At 39.6% G+C, this 22,210-nt stretch overlaps 1 protein-coding gene across 1 annotated transcript in view; it reads left to right on the top strand.

Annotated features, from left to right (window-relative positions):
* Window positions 1-21,847, top strand: part of dhx38 (DEAH (Asp-Glu-Ala-His) box polypeptide 38) — a 105,273-nt gene extending 83,426 nt beyond the window's left edge. Inside the window, exon 27 of the mRNA XM_078210651.1 lies at window positions 16,727-21,847. Within this exon, the coding sequence (XP_078066777.1) occupies window positions 16,727-16,811 (85 nt within the window). The 3' untranslated portion in view covers window positions 16,812-21,847. The remainder of the gene's footprint in view (window positions 1-16,726) is intronic.
* The last annotated feature ends 363 nt before the right edge of the window (window positions 21,848-22,210 follow it).

The raw sequence follows: 22,210 nt of genomic DNA, 5'->3' as shown, positions 1-22,210 counted from the left end.
AAAAGAAAAGAATCCCTCCATAGTGCTTAACATTTTACGTTGGTGTGACGTTTAAATTCCATGCAGTCGAAAGAATTAAGTTTATGATATGTAGCATTTTATAGAAAATTAATTTGCACAAAGAGAATTGACAGGGAACTCTTGTTTTTTTTCACACGCTGGCAATAAATGTGAGTAATGGTAATGTTTCATATGAGTGAAAGAATGTCTGGAGCTTACTGTCACTGGTGAGATATTCTGTTTATTCTGTAGGAGTGAATGATACCTCGAATGTTGGTACAGCCTTTAAATAATTCTAGTATGCTGTGCAAGGCTTGCCAGCCATTAAATGATGTTACATGTAAGTGAATTGTCATTTTTTTCCATTTGTGGGCAATGAAATATCCATCACTCTTGTAGAATTATAATAATCGTGTTGTTTATTCAGAAAATGCTGCAGATAGTATTATTTGGTTTATTATGTTTCTAAATATGTGCAAAAAATTAATGAGTATGAATGAGAGAACATTTCCTCTAATCATGCTGCAACTATGTTTACTCTCAGGGATTGCTATACTTAAGAGTGTTTTTAGTATCTGCACTAATAGAAGTAATGTAGTATGAAGTCAAAATTGCTAAAGTTTCATGACAAATGGAGAGAAATCTGATGATCCTGTAACCCTATGGGATACTTTCCTGATCTTCAGTGGACAGAGAAATCTAATTGGCAAATCAGTGGGTTAAATAATCAAGAAAATCAAACTAAATCAAAGTCTACTGGAACAGAAACTGGCATTGAAATGTGACAAAAATCGGAGGAGGAAATTAAATGGTGAGCACGTTTTTATCATTACTTATTAAGGCATTATTTGTGTGTAGTGTGAATTTGTAGTGCTGCCATTTGAAAATGGCCACTTCCCAGCAATTATTATTTTTTATAATCATTTTCCATCAAGGCAGTAGGCACGCAAACTAATTCTAGTCAGCTGACCCCTGGTATGTGAATGAGAACATAGCAATTGACCCTTCCATCACTTTTTCTCATTTCCTCCAGCAAAACACCACATCCTCTGCATGATGGTGCACCATATTGGAACACTTCAGCACTGTGCTGCAGTGAGAATTTTTTTTTGTATACACGCATTGCTAATCAAATTGAGGTCATGTTACTCTGCCTTGTGGCCCTTGATCTATATAAGGTATGTGCCTGAATCCAGCACAACGGGTTTTCCAGTGCTTTGACACTAATGTCTTGCATTGATATGGAATTAAATTAATTTTTTAATGAGCATTGAATAGAGACTTAAATGACATTAATCTGTCATTAATCTGTCCTTGCACTTGAAGCCAAAGTAGTTAAAATGTTGTGTACATTATGCCCTTGTTTTGAAATTGAGGACAGATATTAATCCTTTTTAATGTGTATGTGAACTGGCTGTGACCCTAATATGGCAACTAAACACAGGGATTTGTATAATATATTTTCTGATTAAAAAAGACACTAAATCAATATTAGTAGTTCAGTGTACAGACTAATTAAACAAATAATTTATCTGCATTTTAGAACTGTATTTCAGCGGGCCAAAATATTTCAGGCATTTTAGTAATGATATAAACGTTGATTGGAATTTCTTCATTTTGAATAAAAATAATTAAAATCTGGTGCTTTTCGTTGTTTCTCAGTTATCCCCTATTCAAATGCAAATAATGTAATTGTCAGGTGAGCAGATTGCTTTTCCCCCATTTAATATGACAGTGTCCTGATTAATTTAAATTATGCATTCTGTAATACGAATCTAACAATGAAACTAATTACTTAATCATTGCTGGGTTTCAGAATTGCCAAAGTTTACATTGTAGGGGGATTTTATAAAGGTTCCAAGCAATTCACCGAACCAGATTTAATTATGTTATGCAGTATTTGTTTTCTTGTTGATTTTCTGTTTTGTTGCCTGTTGTCTTTACTTACTGTTATAATACTTACAGCGCATTTATGTATGACTTGTATACCTATTGCAGTATTGTTCAATCACCTGGATCTGAATTTGAATCCAGCTGAATTTTACTGTCTTGACTGATGGTTTGAATTAAATAAGTTTGGGCAATGGAAGGCAGCTCCCAGCAGGCTTGAATCCTGAACACAAAACTACCTTCACAATTCATACAACATTTGTAACAGCACTGTCTCCATGCAGGATTCTGAATCCCAGTATTTTTGGGAGGGGTGAGAGAAGCTAATCTTCATTTTGAAATGCGGTACAGTGTGCAGGTGATACATTCGAAATACTTTGATATGGATTCATTTGTAAGTTACCTTGACACCCTGCTCCACCTGCCGTATTACCTTTGGTTTGTGGTTTCTAAAGGCAAACTTTGTTGAGAGGGGTGGTAGTAGGTTACAATATTTGTAAGTTTAAAATCAATTCATTGTAATTTTATATAGCTAAATATCCTGATCGTTAATTCCTTTAAACTAACAGGTGAAAGTTGCATTTGTATCGATTAACTGGGAGAGATGTATTTGGTCACTTTAAATGATAGCCTGAGACAAAATTATTTGTCACATTTGGAACTTCACTCAGGCATCCACACAAGGAATTTCATCCAGGAATGTTGTTCAAATAGACAGAGAATTACAGTGTCAGATCCTTGGGGAGCTGAAGGATCGAGTTGATTGGTATTCTTTGAAGAGTTCTTTCTGTTTTGGTTTTGTGTTGTCATTAGTAGTGCATTAGAATCAAAGTCATTACAGCACAGAAGGAGGCCAACTCGGCCCATCGAGTCTTTGCTGGCTCTCTATAGAGCAATCTGTCAGTCCCATTTCCCTGCTCTATCCCTATGGCCCTGCAAGTTTATTTCCCTCGAGCACCCATCCAATTTCCTTTTGAATTCATTGATTGCTTCTGTATTTACCAGCTTCATAGGCAACAAATTCCACGTCGCTGTGTTAGAAAGTTCTTCCGCACATCCCCTGCATATCTTGTCAAAACCTCAAGTCTGTGTTCCCTAGCCCTCATACCGTAAATTGATGGGAATATCTTTTCTTTATCTTATATAAACCTGTCATAATCTTACACACCTCTAATTAAATCTCTTCTCAATCTGCTTTACTCCATGGAGACCAAACCCACTTTCTGCACCTTAACCATGTAGTCAAAATCCCTCCTCCTTGGAACCATTCTGGTAAATCTCCTCCACACTCTCTCAAGGACCCTCACATCCTTCCTGAAGTGTGGTGGCTAGAATTGGATGCCATACTCTAATTGTGGCCTAACCAGCGTGATATGATCCCAGACCAGACCCCCGCATTTTGTTATGACATGGCTCGGAACCAGTAACACCTGTTTAAAGCAGATAAAAGTTGGAATCTCAGTTACCAATGAAAAGAATAAAGCTAGAAGATTCCACATTTTCTAACAGAAGGAATCATATTATGCCAGAGTCAACAAAGCCAGCAGTCAATATGTTCTAGCATCCAGAATTAACATGAGATAGGCATGAATTAACAGACAAACTGGTAAAACACACCACACAATGTAAAATAAATGACAGACACCACCCAGGACCCCAGATTGCTCAACAACCCACCCAAATGTCAGGCATCCCTGAGTATTGCAAAAATTCTTTGAAACTCTGCCCTCCTCATGAGGAATTTCAGCTCCCTTCATCTGTGGACCTATTCTCTGATTTCCCTCAACAGCAGCTCCAATTCTCAATCTCTTCTTCCGAGACTGTATCCCATTAGATTTACAACGCTGCACCCAGCATCCTATCACCGGCGTGATCCTAGCTTCCGAGCTACTCTGAGCAGCACTCCTCTGTTCATGGCACTCCTCTGTTTTGGGCAGCACGGTAGCAGAGTGGTTAGCACTGCTGCTTCACAGCTCCAGGGACCTGGGTTCGATTCCCGGCTTGGGTCACTGTCTGTGTGGAGTTTGCACATTCTCCTTGTGTCTGCGTGGGTTTCCTCCGGGTGCTCCGGTTTCCTCCCACAGTCCAAAGATGTGCGGGTTAGGTTGATTGGCCAGGTTAAAAAAAAAATTGCCCCTTAGAGTCCTGAGATGCGTAGGTTAGAGGGATTAGCGGGTAAATATGTGGGGGTAGGGCCTAGGTGGGATTGTGGCCGGTGCAGACTCGATGGGCCGAATGGCCTCCTTCTGCACTGTAGGGATTCTATGATTTCTATGGGCTTTGTTTTTGACCAGCTGCCAATTTTGTTGAGCTGACACTGCAGTTGAGTTTCTCTGAGTTCCGATCTCCCTGACTGCACTGAGAAAAACTCTGCGTATGGGCTTCTCTGGGAGCCAATTCTTAGCACGGAGCCATCGGTGGCTCCCGAGGCTTCTCTGAGACCCAGACCAGAGAGCCGCATGGAGCAAGTGGCAGCACTTCAGCTGCATGGAGCCAACTCTCCTCTCCATCTGCTCATGACTCCCTGTCATGTGGACTCACATTTGTGCCATATCCTGGTTCTGTGGACATTACCTTTGCGCCATCTTTCACGCATGTGCTTTATGTCACCTTGCTTCTCTCAATACTTGTATCAGAGTTGACCATTATCTCTATGGCAACACGCTGTGGGCACACAATGACAGGAAACGTTCTAGCTGTCGCCCACCCCTCCTCCAGTTTCAACGCTTGCCGCAGAACCAGGGCATGTTAGGGGTTGTAGTCTTTGGCCCCCACCCCAAAAACCCACAAACCCAACGAGACAGATTGCCTCTTTTTAGCTTTATAAAGGTGCAGCATAACTTCGCTGATTTTGTATTCAATGCCTCTATTTATGAAGTCCAAGATCCCATGTGCTTTGCTAGTTACCCTCTAAGTATGTCCGGCCACCTTCAAAAATCTACACGTACAAACCCCCAGGTCCTTTTGCTCCTCCATTCTTTAGAACTGTATCATTGTGTCTATTCATGAATAAAGCTTAAATATATTTAATACACATCGAATATTTCTTAACGAGTTAAAGCAAATGCTCAATCACTTGTATAGTAATAAAACTATCAGCTTCAAATGGTAAAAACAAAAGACATATTTACACTTTGGATGCAGAATGGCAGCATGTGGCTCTCAGTCAATGTTGTGCTTTGATTCACGTTCGTATCACTTCAGTCATAGCAGTAGGAAAAAACTGTGGATGGAAATCAGTGGAATGTGGCAACCCTATGTGTGGTCAACAGTTAACAAAATGTCTCATGGGCCGCACTCAGGTGGGGCCCAAGGCTATCCACCACTGCTCTGGCAGCTCCTTCACCATTGCATTCAACTTTACCATTGGGTTTTAACTTCGATTATTTCTTTAAGCTGCTCAGTGATTTGGAAGTAGTTTCAAGTGACTATTTGCTAATTGGATAATCAATGTAATGACATTGGCAATGTGGCTGAAGAATTACATACTCAGCATTTCAAAATAGCAGATAATTGCGTAAATATGTTCCACTGGTCAACGTTCTTGTTTTATATCCGCTTGCATATAAATCTAATTAATATAATCAATAACTCTGTAATCGGAGGCATTGCCTGTTAATGAAATCACTGTTTATATTTAGGAAATTTATATAGTTTTTACAATAAAATTAGAAAGCCCAGTTCTTTTAAAATGAAGAAAGGCCCCACTGACCCCCAATCCTGTCTAAAGAACATGTAGATCGGCTTGTGACACTGACCTCTATAATTTCAATTCACTGCGATGCTAATGCACATTTAGAACAATAAGAACTAATAAATTATAGAAAAATGACATTTATGAAGCTGACTCAACAATTTGGTCTTTTTTTTGCTCTTCCTTCTCGTAATTTGTCTCCTGTTTACTTCAGTGAGCAAATCAGTGTTGTTGAGATACTTCCCTGTAGTTGTGGAATTGAGTTACATAAGAGACAAACAGCCTAGCTGCTAATCATGAGAATATTGCATGTTTTTTTAATTCTCTGCTAGGCAGGTACTGTGGAATAATGTATTACTTCCTCTCCCTGTGAATGTGATAATGTTGCTAAAATAAAACATAACTACTCTGCTTAAGCCTAACAGAATATTACAGCCAGTTCTGCTAATCACGCTTCAGGAAAGATGTGAAGGTCCTTGAGAGCGTGCAGAGGTGGTTTACCAGAATAGCTCCGGGGCTGCCCTAGTTTATTTACAATATTAAGTTGGAAAGCTGGGGATGTTCTCCTTGCAGCAAAGGAGATCGAGGGGAGATTTGACAGAAGTGTATGACAGACGTAGCAGACAAGAAAAAAATATCCCCATCAGTTGTTTGTACAATGACTGGGGGAAATGGATTAAAGATTTGGGCAAGAGGTGCAGGAGGAATATGAGAAAGAACTTTTTTTTACTTGCTACTTTACTTAGTAGAACTTGCTGCCCTCAAGGTAGGTGGATGTGGAAACAATCAATGATTTTAAAAGGAAATTAGATGTGCACTTGACAAAGAACAAACTTGCAGGGCTATGGGTATAGAGCAGAGTAGCATGACTGACTGGATTACTCCACAGGAGTTGGATGGCCTCGATGGGCCAAATTGCCCCCTTTACCGTAAATAACAATGATTCTAAATGACTCTCAAGAGTCTGGAAGAAAGTAATTTAGTAGCTGTGTAGATATTGAGAAAACTGTGGAGGCAAAATAGATTATTTTTAATAAATATATTAATGCTTTGATTCAGTCTTATATTTTATGCATATCTGTTCTGAGCATCCTAGTTATGACCATTATGAAAAACATTATTCAGAATGCAAATTGTAATATAAGATGTAATTAATTATGCATGCTGAGTTGATGTTTGAAGTATAGTTTCAATGCAATTTAATGTACGTATTTTAAATAACATTCATCTCAATATATTTTCTTTAATGTCATCCTTTAAAGATCGTGATTATACTTTGTGTTGTCCTTGAGACAGAGCTGCTGTTAATTTGCAGACCACAAAAACATCAGGGATTTGAGAACATTTTTCATGTAATATTGTGGCTGGGCTGTCTTCAGTTATCAGGCAGCCATCAGTAGTTGCTGTCCCCAATATAACACAGAGCGAGCTGTGGCCTTTCAGATTTACAAAATTGAATAGAAACAATAACTATCTAGCACATAGATTGCTGGGGGATTTGTCTGGCTTTTTCCAGGAGAAGACAATTGTTCCAGTGACTTTCATCTTGGTTCTGACAGATTCTTTAATTCAATACCCCCTCCCCTCTTTCCTCTCCCTTTCTCAAGTGAATGAAATAATACCCTGCCATTTCTGGGCCAGAGAGATAAGAGCAATATTCTCTGTTCCTGTCGTCACCAAATATGGAATATAAAACACTGCTGTCCCTTTTTGAGCTGGTTTTCAGAGAAGGAACTGGCAAGGTCACCTGTAGGGGTCACTGATGCGATATCAAATTATGATAGATTAAAAATGTGCAGACCCGTGCATGTTGAAAGGTATAACTGATTTGCTGCTAAATTTATTCGTTTATCAAGAACATTCAGCTAGTGGGAAATTCTCACAAACATCAATACAGCATATGTGTTTTGCAGAAATGTTTCACCTGGATGTTTGAAATTAATGATGAGATAGACTTATAATAAGGGACTATCAGAGGTACTAAAATGGAAAATCAAAACAAAATGCATTTGCAGGATATAATGCAAGTCACAATTTAGTGACTTGCAATAGTAGTAAACTACAAGGCAAATTATTCCAATTCTTCAGCTGATAAAAGTAAACAGTTGGGAATTAGATAGAAATCTGTTTCAGTTTTTCACTTTTCATTCACTTAGCCGTAATTCAGAGAATATTGTAGTGTCTGATAATTTTTGAGGAATCCAGGGCTTTCTTGTTCAAGATGTTAAAAGGGAGATTACATCGTCGAGTTGGATGACATTCTTTTTATGATTTGTGACTGACATTCAGCTCAGAGAAAAATAACACAATTATTGTCTGTCTTTGTGGGAATTTATTTTTAAGACTATCATCTAATTTGGACATATTTTCGACTTTTCAAGAGAGCCCTTGCTATTTTTCTTGATGCATTTTTGCATTCTTTTTTGCTGCCTTACTTTTTTTAATAACTACTTTCGATTTTACGTTGTAGGAAAATGCAAAGCAACTTGAAAATTGTGTGTGTATAAATATATATATATATATATACTATAAAATGGATGCTGGGTTTCATGGTGAAGAACCTCAGGGCAGTCAGTAGACTTTTCACTTTTTGTGGACCAGTGGAAAACTGATCTTTTAAATTTTGAAAACATAGTGGTAAAAAAAAAGACAACACATACTCCCTTCCATCCAGAGTCACCTAATCGGCAAAAGTGTAAGTCCTCTTTAATGATACAGCCACTGGCAATACCTTTTCCTAATTTTAGGATATTTTGAGGAATTATGACTCTACATTTTGACCATCTGCTGAAAAATGAGTCAGATCTAGATATTTTAAAATCTAAATGCTAGCTCCACAGGGCAATCTGTCAAGTAATTGTTGGGTGAGGTGATATTCAACAACTCCCATGTAATGTGCTCTTGAAAAATAGTTAGCATAAAGCCGTAGAATATTAACATGAGATTTTTTTTTCTAGATAAAGGTTTTTGAAACTAAACTTTTGAAATTTTGTAATCCATTTAGTGATATTGTTTTAGTTTCCCCAACTCCATCTTTATATAATTCATTTTATATAAGCGCACGAAAGGTAAAGTGTTTGACTTTTTTGAACAGTGTAAAGCAGGCTTGCCCAACTTTTAGTTTTTTGGGGGGGGTGGGGGGGGGTTTCCATTTTTTTCTCACTCAACAGGCCGATGAGCAAATTTCAAAATGATAACTTTTGGCACAGCATTAAACTGGATTTCAAAAAACGTTGTGGTATTAAAAGAACAATGGCTGAGCAAAAATGAAGCAATGTCACAGCGATACATTGTTAATTTGACCAGAATAATTAATAAAGATGACCAGAGTGTGCATGCCAGGCCCACTCCCAGTCTCAATGCTACTCACTCACCTTCACCCACTCAGTAAATGGGCATGAGTATGTGTGGTGGTGAGAGTGAGTGAGAAAACTGAAACCGAGAGTAAGGCAGACGCACTCGCCCGCTCTCTCCCTCGCCCCCTCAATTCCACGCACTCTTACACTCTCACTCCTCCACACAGGGTGGGATTTTCCCATCCCACCCACCACGGGAATCGTAACGGGTGGTTCAGGACAATACAAAGGTCCGTTGACTTGGGCGGCATTTTCCGAGCTTGGGACGAGCGTGGCCAGAATATCCCACCCTCAGTCTCTCACGCACACACTTACTCTCACACATACACGCTCTCACTTACTATTTCACTTCCACACACGCTCGCTCGCTCACTCACAGATACTCTCTCTCTCAATCTCTCAGATATTCCAGTCAGCCTGTTTCCCACCCCACCTCCTCTGACCCCAGGGTCCACAGCACCTCACTCAGCCACTCCTTCCCAGAGCCCATAGCAACCAGCCTGTCTCTCGCCACTCCCCATACCCTGCCTGAAAGAAAACCTCTTATCCCTAGCAAACCCACTGCCTCTGGTGTTTGCTGCCCCTCCAGTCACAGATTGTTTCTCTCCTATATTTGCTGCTGTTAGGGTGAGCCTGTCTTTCTGTCTCTCATTCCTCTTATCGGTATTTGACAATGTAGCTTTTGTTTAGGTGTCTTTTTGCATTTTCTTCTTCTGCAGTTGAGGACATACATTGGCTGCCCAGGGTGGAAGATTTGTTGAGGATATTTAGTATTTCTAGGCCCCACCCTAAATTTTCCTTTTCCCTCTGTCCTCCCTGAAATCAGTTACTTGTCCTCGGGTTACATTTCAGGTAGTGCCAGTCATTTGGTATATCAGCCAAGCAACTGCACTTCATCTGTGAGTTCAGAATCTGTGCATTGACCAGCAGAATCATCACAAGTGAGCTTGATCCTGTTGTTGCTCAAGGTCCACGCGCATGAGCTTCTCTGGAAAGGATGGGTGAGGTGCTCTTCAATAGTGACGAGGATTAAATTAATGATTTATGTTTCAACTTTGTTCCTTTAGCACAGGGCTATTGAGATCAATTGTTGCATCCATACCGTCAGCCTTGTTAACATAAGTTAACTTATCGTAGAATGGATTGTACCCGGGTGCTTTCTGGTCAGGTACCACGTCGCACAGTGAATTTACACATTGAGCCATCAGAAAGCAAGATGACCTTTCATAATCGGCAGTCTTCCACTTTAGCACGAGATTAAGACCATAAAACATAGGAGCAGAATTAGGCCACTCGGCCCATCGAGTCTGCTCCGCCATTCAATCTTGGCTGATATTTTTCTTATCCCCATTCTCCTATAAGAGATTTTTAGTGAAATCTGACTTGTCCTAAGTTCAATTGGAGATAATGCAGCTGGATTAACAATCAGCTCATGGAATAATGGCATCAACAACAACAACAAAAATCCAATAACTCTGATCTGTTCCGTGTTGTTTTTGCCATTGGCACTAAAGTAAGTTGGTTCTGTTTAACATGCCAGATCATTAAACAATTTCCACTTGTGCTGAGACAGCAATTTGCAGCTATTATTTGAGTTATTGTGCCATTTGCAGAAAGTACCAAGCAACTTTAACAAAATGAGGCTCATAAATCTAGATAAAATTGTACTCTGTTATGATTATAAATTGGGTCAATATTTAGCACAGTAAGAATGATATTGATTATAATACCTTTGCAATCTGTATTAACATACCAGCAAATATTAACATATAATGTTATAAACAATTATAAAAAGTGATTGAACACTCTTGTTTCTAATTACAGCCACACCTAGGTGGTTTATCAGTTACGCTATTAAAAAATTCCAGGATACTTTTTACAGTGGAATAACTTGAAATGGTGGAATTCGAACATTGTGAAACATGGTGTTCAAGCTAATAAATATTATTAAATGCATTTAATAGCCTTAATTGGAGGGACCGTGTGGCAATTGATTAACATTTTTTTCATCACATGAACTGTCGGCACTCACCCTTGACTGATAGAATGTGTGACTTCTCTTCCTTCTGACTCCATTATTAAGAGTTTGTGGTGTCTGAACCCAGTTCCAAGTGGATGCATTCACAGCAGAAAGCAGCCATCGTTTATCACTAAATTAGCAGTCTGGTTCAGGTGCGACTGCAGGTTATTTACATTTGTGTTGTTTGTCCAGAATGGAGTTTGCATTTCTTTGCGCATGACACATTTCTCGTCATATCTGGGAGTGCTTGATGGTAACACCGTTAGATTTCAGTTGGCAAATTCTACCTAACTTCATGCTTATGTCCTACATTTTCTCACCTGTGTATACTTGATTATTTTAAATGGGTTAATGCCTAGATAGGAAATACACACACACACAATGTGCATTGAAGGGTGTATATGAACTTTATCTACTGGATGTTCCACCCTTTGGTATGTTAAATAAAGCGTTATCCGGAAAGAAACAATGTTCTGTTGCTGGTAACAGCAGTTGAGCACAACAGCATTGCAAATTAAGTAATTTTAAAATATCCCAACTTTGTTTCATCACTTTTACCATGAGACCATTCAAATTTTTGGTTGTATTTTCAAAGGAATTCTGGAGTTATTCAACGGGTACTTAGATACTGTAATGGAAGATCATCCATTTCTATGGAAAGATGGGCTTGGATCAATTGAATGGCCTCCTTCCATCTGCTTAAACCATTGTGAGCACAAAAATAGAAGCCTGAGGACGTCTCCTTAATAGAAAGCATTATTCTGACAGAACTAAATTGAGTTTCTAGACAGGTTGGTTGCCAAGCTTGATGTAAAATGAAATAAAAATAAAATTGCTGAAAATACTCCACAGATCAGGCAGCATTTGTGGAGCGAAGCAGAGTTAAAGTTTCAGGTTGGGAAGGCCTTTATCAGAACTGAAGAAAGATAAAAATGTAGTAGGTTTTGAGGCAGTGGAAAGGGCACAGGAAGAACAAAAGGGAAGATGATTGGGTGAAGGGAAGGAGAGATTAAACGACAAAAGTTTTCATGGTGCAAAAGAGAGTGGTAAGTATAGTATAGAAACAAAAGGGGCAAATTTTCCCCCCAAAGAATTCTAAGTGTCATAATAGCATGGAAACAGGAGTACTCCACGCTGGTCTTTTGGGCGAGCTCGGCACTACAGTCTTCCAGTTCTCTGTCAGATCTGTCAATTTCTTTGACAGCTGGGAGCTTTGTGCCAGCAAGGGTGGGCAGAGCCTAAATACATTGGTGAAGCCGGCTTCAGAACGCATGGGCACCATTGCGCAGGGTGCCCTGATCTACTGAATCGGGAGACCTTGAGTCCCAGCCCCTTGCCACTGCCCCTCGCACAGTTATACCCAACCAGGCACTGCCAGGGTGCCAGGTGGGCACTGCACGATGGACACTGCCTGGCCAGACCTCTGACCAACCGTGGGCTTCAATGGCCTCCAGTCTCCCCCGGCATGGCCATGGCGCCAGAGCAGTAGTGATTCTCGCCAGCGAAGGGGAAAGCATCCGGGAGGGCGGAAGTAGTCATGCTGGGCCAGGGAGGTTTATTTAAATATAGTCATTTCCATGTTAATAGGCTTCGCACCAGTAAAAAGGGGCCTGGAGGCAGGTGCAAATCAGAATTTTGGCCTCTTACACTGTCTTCCCGGCTCGCGACACTGAGCAACTGGCACGGCGAGCTGGTAAGATCGTGCCCAAGCTGTGTTCGGATGAGAGATGAATGGCTACCTAGCAGGCACCTGAATGCATCGTGAAAGCATAAAGAAAAAAATAGACAAACCTGAACCAGCAAAAAAAAAAACAAAATAGAGAGCGTGGATATGATCTAAAATTGTCAAGCTCAATATCCAGAAGCTGTAGTGTGCTGGGTCAAAAGATAAGGTGCTATTCCTCCAGTTTGTGTTGAGCTTCATAGCAGGCAATGGACAGAAAGGTCATGGTGGAAGCAAGGCTAAAAATCTTCATTTAATTTACAGAGGATGGAGTTGGAAAACATTTCAGTCCATTTGAAAAGAAGCTGAAGTGGCGAAAAAATGCTTGGACCTTAATGTGACGGAGTATCTTGATAGACACAGCTATAAATGTGTGCACAGTCAGAAGAGCAACCTCCAGACTATGAAGTTGTTTAAAGGGCAATACTCCATGCTTATGAGCTTGTCCCTGAACCATATCAATTAGAATTTAGAACCATAAGGAAAAAGCTGAATCAGAAATTTGTTGAATTTGCAAGAGGAAAAGAAATGCGAAAGGGTCATTGAAATTAGAAGAAAAGATTGAGACTTGATGGAAATTATGATCGTGGAAAAATTCCAAAATAGAATTCCAGTAACCATTAAGAGTTATTTAGATGAGTATCAAAGATCCGAGAAGTGGGAATTTTTGCTGATACCTCTGATATTTCATACAGGCATTATGTGTAGGGAAATGGTCATATGTAAATTAACAGGGAAACTGGAGGAACGGGATAGCTGCCAGCTTTGTAGAAAAGGCAAATGTTCCAGTCAAGAAAATTGATAGTGTAAAGGTGAAAATAAACCAACATGCTTTTATTACCGTAAGAGAGGGCATCACAAAACCCATCGTTGGAAGCTGAACAGTAAAGCAGTGGCACTCGTAGGAACACTTAGGGAATCCTCAGAAAAGGAAATGTGTTTTAAAACTGTAGCTATGGTACAGGTGAAATCAGTTCCCTCAGAACTTACTAGAAAGGGAGATACGTCTCGGGATAGTCAGGAGAATTCTTCCTTGAATACTACTAAAGAGAATCAGGCTGTTTTGTTTCAAAGGGACAAGTGTTCCCTTGCTCCTCCATCAGAACAAGTAAACAAACTTATATTTTGAACGGTACTGGGGCAGATCAGTCATTGGTGGTGGCTGATGATGCATTTTGTGTTCCAGATAGTTCGATGTAGGTAAAGGTTTTCATAGGAGACATTCATAGAATTTTCAAACCTCTTCCTTTGCGTGAAGTCACTTTACAAAATGACTTAGTAAATGGAATCCTTTCAGTGGGAATTATTGCTGGGTACACTATTAAAGGAGTAGAATTTATTTTGGAGAATGGTATAATGGGCAGTATAGAAGCAATTAAAGTGTCTGCAGAATTGAGAATTAAGTATTGTCAACGGAAAGAACTGAAACCGCAAAGTAGTCTGGGAGGATCAGTGACCAAAGATGCTTGCCAGCTACGGTAGTCAGAATCCAGGCAAGTAGACAGTTTGCAAAAAACCATTTAAGACTTGCAGAGAGGTGGAGTTATAAGGTTCGTGAATATTGTAAAGGAGTTGAAATATTGGAATGAGCAATGGTATTCCAGAGTGAGGTTGATATTATTCGAAGACAGCAACGTAGAGGTGACCACATCATAAACAGCAAATACGATATACTAGATTGAAAGAAATACAAGCAAATTGCTGCTTCACTTTAAAGTAGTATTTAGGGCTGTGGATGGTGAGAAGGGAGGGGGTCAAAAGGACAGACATTGCATCTCTTACACTTGTGTGGAAAGGTACTGTGGGAAAGTGAGGTCTGTTGGGGGTGACTGAGGAGTGGATCAAGATGTCACAGAAGGAACTTTCCTTCAGACTGGTGGGGTAATCCTGACCTTCCAGCTTCCATAGTCAATGGATCGTTCTCCACCATTTCCACCACCTCCGGCCTGATGCCACTACCACATAAAACTTCCTTTGTTCTCTTCTTTCAGCATTTCAAAGGGACTGTTCCCTCTGAATTATCATCAGTGTGAGAAGTGAGACTCACCCCAAAGATGCTGATGTGTATTAATGGTCGTAAGCATTTTTAATTGATGAAAGAAAGATGGGATTGCTGTTCACTGTACATTGATGGCTTGACTTCATTACAGTGCAAACACTGGTCATTGTGGCGCAATCTTCAAGTTTATAATGATTGTTGTTTGAACAACACATTCAAGCCCTGTCATAAGAAAAAACTTATTAGCATGCATTTCCCATATCACCGTTTCCATTATAAATACCTATGTTCATGTGGATGATGGAAACTGACCGAGGTCAAATTATGCTCTCCTCCCAATGATGTTGCTGGCACACCTCTATTTAACATTTTCCTACTCTTGGCCAGTCCTGTAGAAAAACTCATTTTGAGAGTTTTATTGTGGATTTTCAGGATGGATCCCATGCTGAACTTTCAACAATGTTTTCTGTTGTTGGAATATTTTTAATTCTCATCATGCAACAACTTGGATATCCCACAGGAGGCACCTTAAAGCTCTGGAAATGTACCACCAGTGGTGCCATCAAATTCAATGACAAGAAAACAGTCCAACCCTTGCTGTTTGTCATTTTCATAAATAATCTGGATGAGGAAGTGGAGGGATGGGTTGGTAAGTTTGCCGACGACACAAAGGCTGGTGGTGTTGTGGATAGTTTGGAGGGATGTCAGAAGCTGCAGCGTGACATAGATAGGATGCAAGACTGGGTGGAGAAGTGGCAGATGGACTTCAACCCGGATAAATGTGTAGTGGTCCATTTTGGCAGGTCAAATGGGATGAAGGAGTATAATATCAAGGGTAAGACTCTTAGCAGTGTAGAAGATCAGAAGGACCTTGGGGTCCGGGTCCATAGGACTCTTAAATCAGCCTCGCAGGTAGAGGATGTGGTTAAGAAGGCGTATGGTGTGCTGGTCTTCATCAATCGAGGGATTGAGTTTAGGAGTCGGGAGATAATGATGCAGCTTTATAAGAGCCTCGTCAGACCCCACTTGGAGTACTGTGCTCAGTTCTGGTCGCCTCAGGAGGGATGTGGAAATTATTGAAAGGGTGCAGAGAAGATTTACAAGGATGTTGCCTGGATTGGTTGGCATGCCTTATGAGGATAGGTTGAGGGAGCTCGGTCTTTTTTGGAGAGACGAAGGATGAGAGGTGACGTGATAGAGGTGTACAAGATGTTGAGAGGTATAGATCGGGTGGATTCTCGGAGGCTTTTTCCCAGGGCTGAAATGGCTGCTACGAGAGGACACAGGTTTAAGGTGCTGGGGAGTAGGTACAGAGGAGATGTCAGGAGTAAGTTTTTCACTCAGAGGGTGGTGGGTGAGTGGAATCGGCTGCCGTCAGTGGTGGTGGAGGCAAACTCGATAGGGTCTTTAAAGAGACTTCTGGATGAGTACATGGGACTTAATAGGATTGAGAGTTATAGGTAAGCCTATATATAAGCCTAGGTAGGTAGGGACATGACCGGCGCAACTTGTGGGCCGAAGGGCCTGTTTGTGCTGTATTTTTTCTATGTTCTAGATGGAGAGGAAATTTCCTGCGTGCATTAGCTTCAACCAAACTGGGCTTGTTTATAAAGAACGGGTCTGTGCGAATGGATAATGGACTGAGACAATCTTGCCATAAACATATTTTTTAAAAATTCATTTATTTGAGCCTATAAGCAGTTTGGTGACTCAGGTTTATTTAGCCTATCTAAAAGAAATACAGACCATTTTTATTTTTGGTATTATTTTAGTTATTACCCTCGATCTGTACTGAAATTGAACAGGGAAATATAAACAGCTGCAAGCATTTGATAGACTAGATAATTTAATACAGATGAAAAGAGAAACCTGATCAATGTTGTGAACAGTAGTTGCAAAACTAAAAGAAAAACTGCATTTTGCAGTCATTCATCTAACTTGGAACCCAACATTTAAAGGTGATTTGATGCACCTAACTCAACTCTTTCCTCCTCCACGTTTTCTTGAAATGAAGCAACGATCTTTATATTTGTTTGTTTTTTAGGTCAGTCAAGATTTATACCCCTGGACGGAGGGAACCAGGAACACCGATGACGCCACGGCATACCCCAGCACGTTTTGGACTTTGATTGTTATCCAATTTTGTTTTTATGTTTTTTTTTAAGTTTTGTACAAAAATTGTTTAAATATTCATGGCTTCAAATTTATATTTGTATATTACCACTAAAAAAATCTACATTTTTCTAGTGCCTCAGAATAACAGTATTTGTGGTTATGATGTAGTACGTGGATTTTTTATTTCATCACAGTTGAGTACTAGTGATTGAAAAATTCAAGTTTGTCATCGCCATGGAAAGCATACAGGTCCATGTGGCAGCAGTTTTGTTGCTGTCGTCGCTGGCTTTGCACCTTGGGCAGTAGATCTATGTGTCCTCAGCATTCCAAGGGATATCGACAGTTTTTACTTTTTAAGCTGGAATTGCTTCACTGTTCAATTGTTACGTGTTTTCACACTTCGATTTTCTGTATATTTTTTTTTAAATCCTGGAAATTCGATTTCTTGTGGTTTTTAGATTGTTATGTGAATTTAGTCCTCGGAAAACATTTTCAAACCTAAGGATGTAAACCGTCACCTTCATTTAAGGGGAAGAACCGTGTAAGAAAATTTTAACTCAGCTGTACTTTTTATCTGCAACTGCTCCACCACTTGTCCAGACAGTAAGGATAACTGTTGTCAAAGGTTTTGGGGAGTTCATCCAGGCATCATGAAAGGGAGGACAACATAAAGGAAATGGGCAGTCCCTAGATATTATCCTTTTGATAAAGCATCTTGACACCTGGGAGGTCGTCTGACCAGGCTGGCATATATGTACTGAATAAATGCTCTTCTTCAGGGACCTGTAGTGGAAGCATGTTGCATCGACTGCAAGATTCATTAGATATGTTATCCCTTAATATTTCAGGGCCAAGTTCTGTTTAATTAATCAAAATCGATTTGCATCACATTACTTTTTTTCTTTCCTGCCATTAAGTTAAAACTCTCCAGTTGGCCATGCACTTGTGTATCAGCATTTGGTGAGAGGTCCCTATGAGCATAATTCTTTTTGGAAAAAAACTGCTTTTTGCTATTTTGACAAAACAGAACTGGTTTTCTGTTTGTCACTTTGCGGGTGTAAACAGCAATTTTTGCTTAATTATAAGATCTATGCATCAAGAGCGAAACTTCTCTGGTAGAAGTTTGTGACTCAGTGGCACCCATACATCTTGACCTGAATGGTCAAAATCTCAGAACCTTTTGTTTTCCTAAGCATCGCTCGATTTGAACCTATTCGAAAATTCATGAGGTTGCATGCAGGAAAATACATGTCTTGAGAGATTTTTTTGTATCCTTAACCACTAGTTTGACGTAATGCTGTACCTTCCACATATGGGAATCTATATTTAAAATTTTTCACAATTTTAAATCTGGGATTAATACATTTTATTTCGATATTTATTGTGCAAATTAAATCTTAATCTGAGCGTCAGCCTCCTCCGACATGTTTATTTCTCTGACCCACACTGTTGGGACCGTAATACCCCAGTTATCATATGAGATATAATCAGGTTTGCTTCACATCTCCAGTATTGTTTTAGCTAAGGTCCCTAATGCTTCACAATTGTTTCCCCTAACTTGAATTTTTTAAATACTAGCTGATCTCCTGTAATTTTGGCTATACTAAGGGAATGTACTGTCTGTTACGACAGATGTCTCGTATTGATTATTGAAGGGGTGTCCATGATATGGCTCCTGCCAAATTTGGTCCACAACCTCCTATTATTCAGTTCTTGAAGCCCCATTTTAGCTAATTTTTACATGTGTGCATAAGGATATGTGTTTGCTGTTGGCTTCAGCTGTTTTGAGCATCACAGACCTCAAGGATTGGAAAAGGCTACTCCTTCATTTACGACCAGTTTTAACAACACCGTTTAAAGATCCTCCAGCCATGAAAGTTCTCAAAACTGAAAGTAATTTTGGAAGAAATACCAGCTTTAGAAAATGGTTGCTAGAAGAGGAGAAACAGACTCTGTGGTGGGGATAACAGGGCCAGAGTGGTTGACAATAGCACTGGTCTGGCCCACTGACAATGTAAATTTGTGAGACATCATCTGACCCATCAGTGGAGATCCCTAACTGCAGCAAGAATAGGGAAGGTGGTTGTCAGGTACGCAGCCACTTTTTGTACAGGAGTTTCACTTATTACATTTGGTTACCTGGATTTTTGCCCAAGGTTGTCTCCAGGAAGTGGTTCTTCAATAAATGTAAAAATGTCCTGTTGTAATATAAACCCCAGATCTTGTATTCAAAAACTGAGATTGTGGAAATGTGTGAGAATATTTGTCCAATAAACGTGGAGTTGCTTTATTGGAAACAAAAATAGTGTTGAACGTGGTGTTAATTATAATTGTGCTCCCAGCTTAAAAGGTTTTGATGATGTGACTCACTCATTGCTGTGGCACAGTTTTTGGGTCATTGCCTTGAAAGTTGAAAATTAATTATTTGAAATTCATTGCATTCTACATGTATTCTAATATTTAACTTCCTGCCAAATTTGGTCCACAATCTCCTATTGTTCAGTTCTTGAAGCCCCATTTTACCTACGTGTGTGCATAAGGATATTTCCCAGCTGTTGGTTTCAGCTGTTTTGAGTGTATATAAAAAAATTATAACATTGCTAATGGGCCACTTTTTTTACGCTCTCCTTGTATCTATTCTTCTTTCAGATCGGGCGGGATTTTCCAGTCACCCCAAAATTGGAAAATCCCACCTGAGGTCAATGGACCTTTGCATGGTGCCCCCCCCCCCAACCCCCTCACTACAATTCCCATGGTGGGAAAGATGGGAAAATTTCCCCCCTGAGCTTTTGTGACCCTCTCGCTATAGCTCTGTCTGTTTTGCAGTTTTCAATGTAATGTTTTATCTTTCTGCTTCTGTCAAACTTTGTCCTCTTTCTGATTTCTGGAAGTCTGAGGTTGTGCTCTTTTGGAAAATGGGCCAATTTTATGAAGCATGGCAGGTGACCTGAGGGTTATCAGTATGGAGGAAGGCTGGGGAAAACCTGGGGTGGCATGTTTGAGGGAAACAGACTAATGGTGGTAGAGTGTTGATTTCTGGCAATATTTGTGGAGGAGGTTGGTGTCTAGGGCTTGCTTGCCTTTTGTGGCTGGGGCCTGGGCTGCATTATGAAGGAAATTTGCCTGGGAGCTTAGTTTATTGCAGCAGCAAGTTGAAATGGCAAAAAACGAATCAGGTTTCTTTGAGTGGGTTGAGAGTTGTTGATCATGACCTACTCCTTGATTTTTGATACTTGCTTATAGCCTGTCAGAAATTGGCCATCAGCAAAAGAAAACAAAAATCGTATAGGGAAGTATTGAACCCAGAGTCAGGGCAGGCAGGGAAACTGAAATCTGGATTCATTGCTAAGCCACCCTGCAGTACTGGAGCAATGCACCATTGGTTGAAAGCGGGGGAGGAGGAGTGAGAAATGAAAATGGGGAGGGGGCTTATAATTTAAGATGCGAAGGTATTTCTGTAACTCCCAGTCACACCTCACATTCCCTGTCCGCTTGGATACTTGGGAGGTTTGGGCCTTTGATTTCTTGCCTTGAATTAGGAATGATTCGAAGACTTATGGATTGTAGCACCAAGAATGGGGTAGACACCAGACCTGAAGACTTAAGAAAGGTAGTGTCCATGCAGCAAAACTTGGGTTAGTCTTTGAAACGTTAGATGGATGGGAGTAATATGTTTTGTGGGTTTTTTCCCCCAAACTTTTTAAATTTTCCAAATGTATGTTATGTAAAATATTATGGGGCTATATAGTGGCTGGTAAATCAATGTGACAACCAAAATTATTTTTTAATCTTTTGGTGGCTTTTATGATTATTAGGTGTGTTTAGGTGACTTTTTCCTTTTTGAATGATCCAATTGTGACATTGACTAAGAACCATTCACCATTGTTTGCTCTGCATCTAGAGACCAGGGATTGATTAAAAAAAAATAAAAAACAGGATATATTTGTCCAACAATCGCTTTTTCATGTATTAGTGCACTTACAGGATGTAAGATTTTTAATTATAGTCGTGCAAAGTCAATACTTTTATGATTCTGGGAATTATTGCCAAGAGGAGCATTAGCGACTGTTGAAAAAGTGGTATTCTCATGCCATTGTTACTTTCTGGAAAATCCCTGATCATCTTTTTAAAAGTGTGCTTTTGTTAGTGCTGTCAACATTTGTACCTTTATATGTTTAATATTAGCCTGGGCTGTGGTGGAAGGGGCAGCACCACAATAAACTCAAAACCTAGGGAATCTGGAGGATAATCTGGAAAATTACAAGGAGGATTAAACATTATGAAAAATACACTAAATTGCTATTTGCTTGTGAGACTGTCCCAAGTTGTTGTAAAACCCCGAAGGTACCACATCTTCAAGCTTTTTGCTTACCAAATTGATTGAGCTGCTTTATTTTTAAATAATAAAACACTGATATCTGAATTTTAAAAATTATGCAGCAATCAATAATGTAGTCATTTGGGTCGCACTGCATATTGTTGTTTTTCACTGTCCCATGTCTCAGAATGCAATTTACATGGTAAATTTGTGGTCTCATTCAGGGTGTGGGGAGAATTGACTACGGCAAAACGCAAGGAGGACATTTGTAAAATCTGTGATTTATTCTATATTACTTATAAAGCACATAACATCTGACTGAATTTACTGTACGCAGTGGCAGACCCTGAGACACTAGACATTCAACTACCACACTATCTCACTGGGTCCTTATTGTAGAACTGGTTAGCATGAAAATGTTTAATGAGCATGCCGCACAAAGGATACAAGTCAATCCCTGAAAGCAGCTTTCCAGTCAGAAGAGACTCAGTAAAACCTTATGCTTCCTGTGTACCCAGTGTTTTCACTGGTGACTTTAACAGTGTGGTGGTGATCATCTCTGTTTATTTGCTGTAATTTATTTTAGTGTATTATTCTACTGTAACTATGAGATGAACTTTAGTTTCTGTGATTATATCCTTCTCACAATCCTCAGGTGCTGTACACAAAGATGTTGCCAACTGTGGATTCTTGGTAGCTTTAAAGTAGGAATTAAATTGTTTATGGGTATTATTCATATAATTATTGTTTTTATTGTTTCTGTAATTCTCTGCTTCATATCATTAACTGCGATATTTACCTGAAGGTTAATTTTTAATACTTTTTCAAGAATGTATTTTTGGACTCGGACCTCATTTACATCTTCATTCATCACCCCCGATTCCTCAATTAATTAACATATTTATAACTCATACATTTATTTACATAATGAATTTAATTCACTGATCTAAGTCATGGTTCAATTGTTTTTTTCATGACTATTTATTCATTGACTTACGCTTTGTCTACATAGCCAGCTCCAGTTCTCATCTCTGTCTATCTTCACTCATGCAGCATAATAAATTAAGAACGTAATCCATAACAAAATATAACATG

This window comes from Mustelus asterias, chromosome 4, assembly GCF_964213995.1.
Source record: "Mustelus asterias chromosome 4, sMusAst1.hap1.1, whole genome shotgun sequence".
In the NCBI taxonomy this organism is placed as follows: Eukaryota; Metazoa; Chordata; class Chondrichthyes; order Carcharhiniformes; family Triakidae; genus Mustelus; species Mustelus asterias.
This window is presented reverse-complemented; position numbering and strand designations above follow the sequence as displayed.